The 939-nt window shown below is 54.8% G+C and overlaps 1 protein-coding gene across 1 annotated transcript in view; it reads left to right on the top strand.

Annotated features, from left to right (window-relative positions):
• The window catches only part of MAST3 (microtubule associated serine/threonine kinase 3), a 25,381-nt gene that overhangs the window by 13,040 nt on the left and 11,402 nt on the right, over nt 1–939 (top strand). The window contains exon 5 of the mRNA XM_009318412.1: nt 545–623. Coding sequence (XP_009316687.1) covers nt 545–623 — 79 coding nt within the window. The remainder of the gene's footprint in view (nt 1–544; nt 624–939) is intronic.

The following is a 939-nucleotide window of genomic DNA, read 5'->3' as shown; positions in this document are numbered from 1 at the left end:
ACGGGAGCGGGAGGTGAGGGGCCTCGTCTTGACCTGGACGTTGCCCCATCCATTAGAAACGTCTCCAAGAGGAAGCATTCGCCTACGTATGAGCGGTTGCCTTCCTGTTTATAAGCGGGCTCTGCTCCGCGGCGCCTGTTGTCTCAGGACCGGTCTTGAGGAATCCCGATTTCTCATAGAACAAAGTCCCAGAAGGCTGAATTTTGCTCTAATTAAAGATCAGATTCTTGAGTGGTTTTTTTTTTTTTCTGTCTGAAACGGATTCGCCACCCAAGCCAGCCCCAGCGCTGTCCCTTCGCAGGGACCCTGCTCGCTGTCCCCGTCCCCATGGACGCCTGCGTGCCGGGGTTGCAGAACAGCCCCCCTCACCTGCAAACCCCTCTCATTTCACCCAATTTCAGTCCATTCTGAAAAGAGGTTTCAAGGCTTTATTATTCAAGCCAAACCTGCGTCCTCTTCCCCATCCTTACCGCTCTGATGTTATTTATTTGCATTTAGATGTTGCTTTTTTTCCTGTATGTGATCGGCACGTTTGCACTCGCAGGGCTGATGGCAGAAGGTGGTCACTGGCTTCACTACCCTCCTCTGGCTATGGGACCAACACCCCCAGCTCCACTGTCTCGGTAACGTTTGTTTTCTCATGGCAGCAGGCCAGAGGAACCTAAACCCCTTGATTTTTGGTGAAATGCCTCCCGAGCCCCGCAGCGTCGGTTCCTAGGCAGCCCCTCCGTTCCTAGAGGACCATGTGCTTTAGCTGCATTGTGCTTTCCAAATGTGCTTTTAAGAAAGCCATAGAGCTCGGCTAACGGCTTACAGCATCCCTGGGTATTACGGCATCCCTGCGTGTCACAGGTCGAGCGTGCACGGGGCGCATCCCGACCGTGCAGGGGAATGGCTGGGCAGGAGCCGCCCGGCACGCTGCGGGCACAAGGGATAGGG

Source organism: Pygoscelis adeliae, unplaced genomic scaffold (assembly GCF_000699105.1).
Source record: "Pygoscelis adeliae isolate BGI_AS28 unplaced genomic scaffold, ASM69910v1 Scaffold582, whole genome shotgun sequence".
Lineage (NCBI taxonomy): Eukaryota > Metazoa > Chordata > Aves > Sphenisciformes > Spheniscidae > Pygoscelis > Pygoscelis adeliae.
Note: the sequence above shows the minus strand (reverse complement) of the source record. Positions and strands in the feature narration are given on the sequence as shown.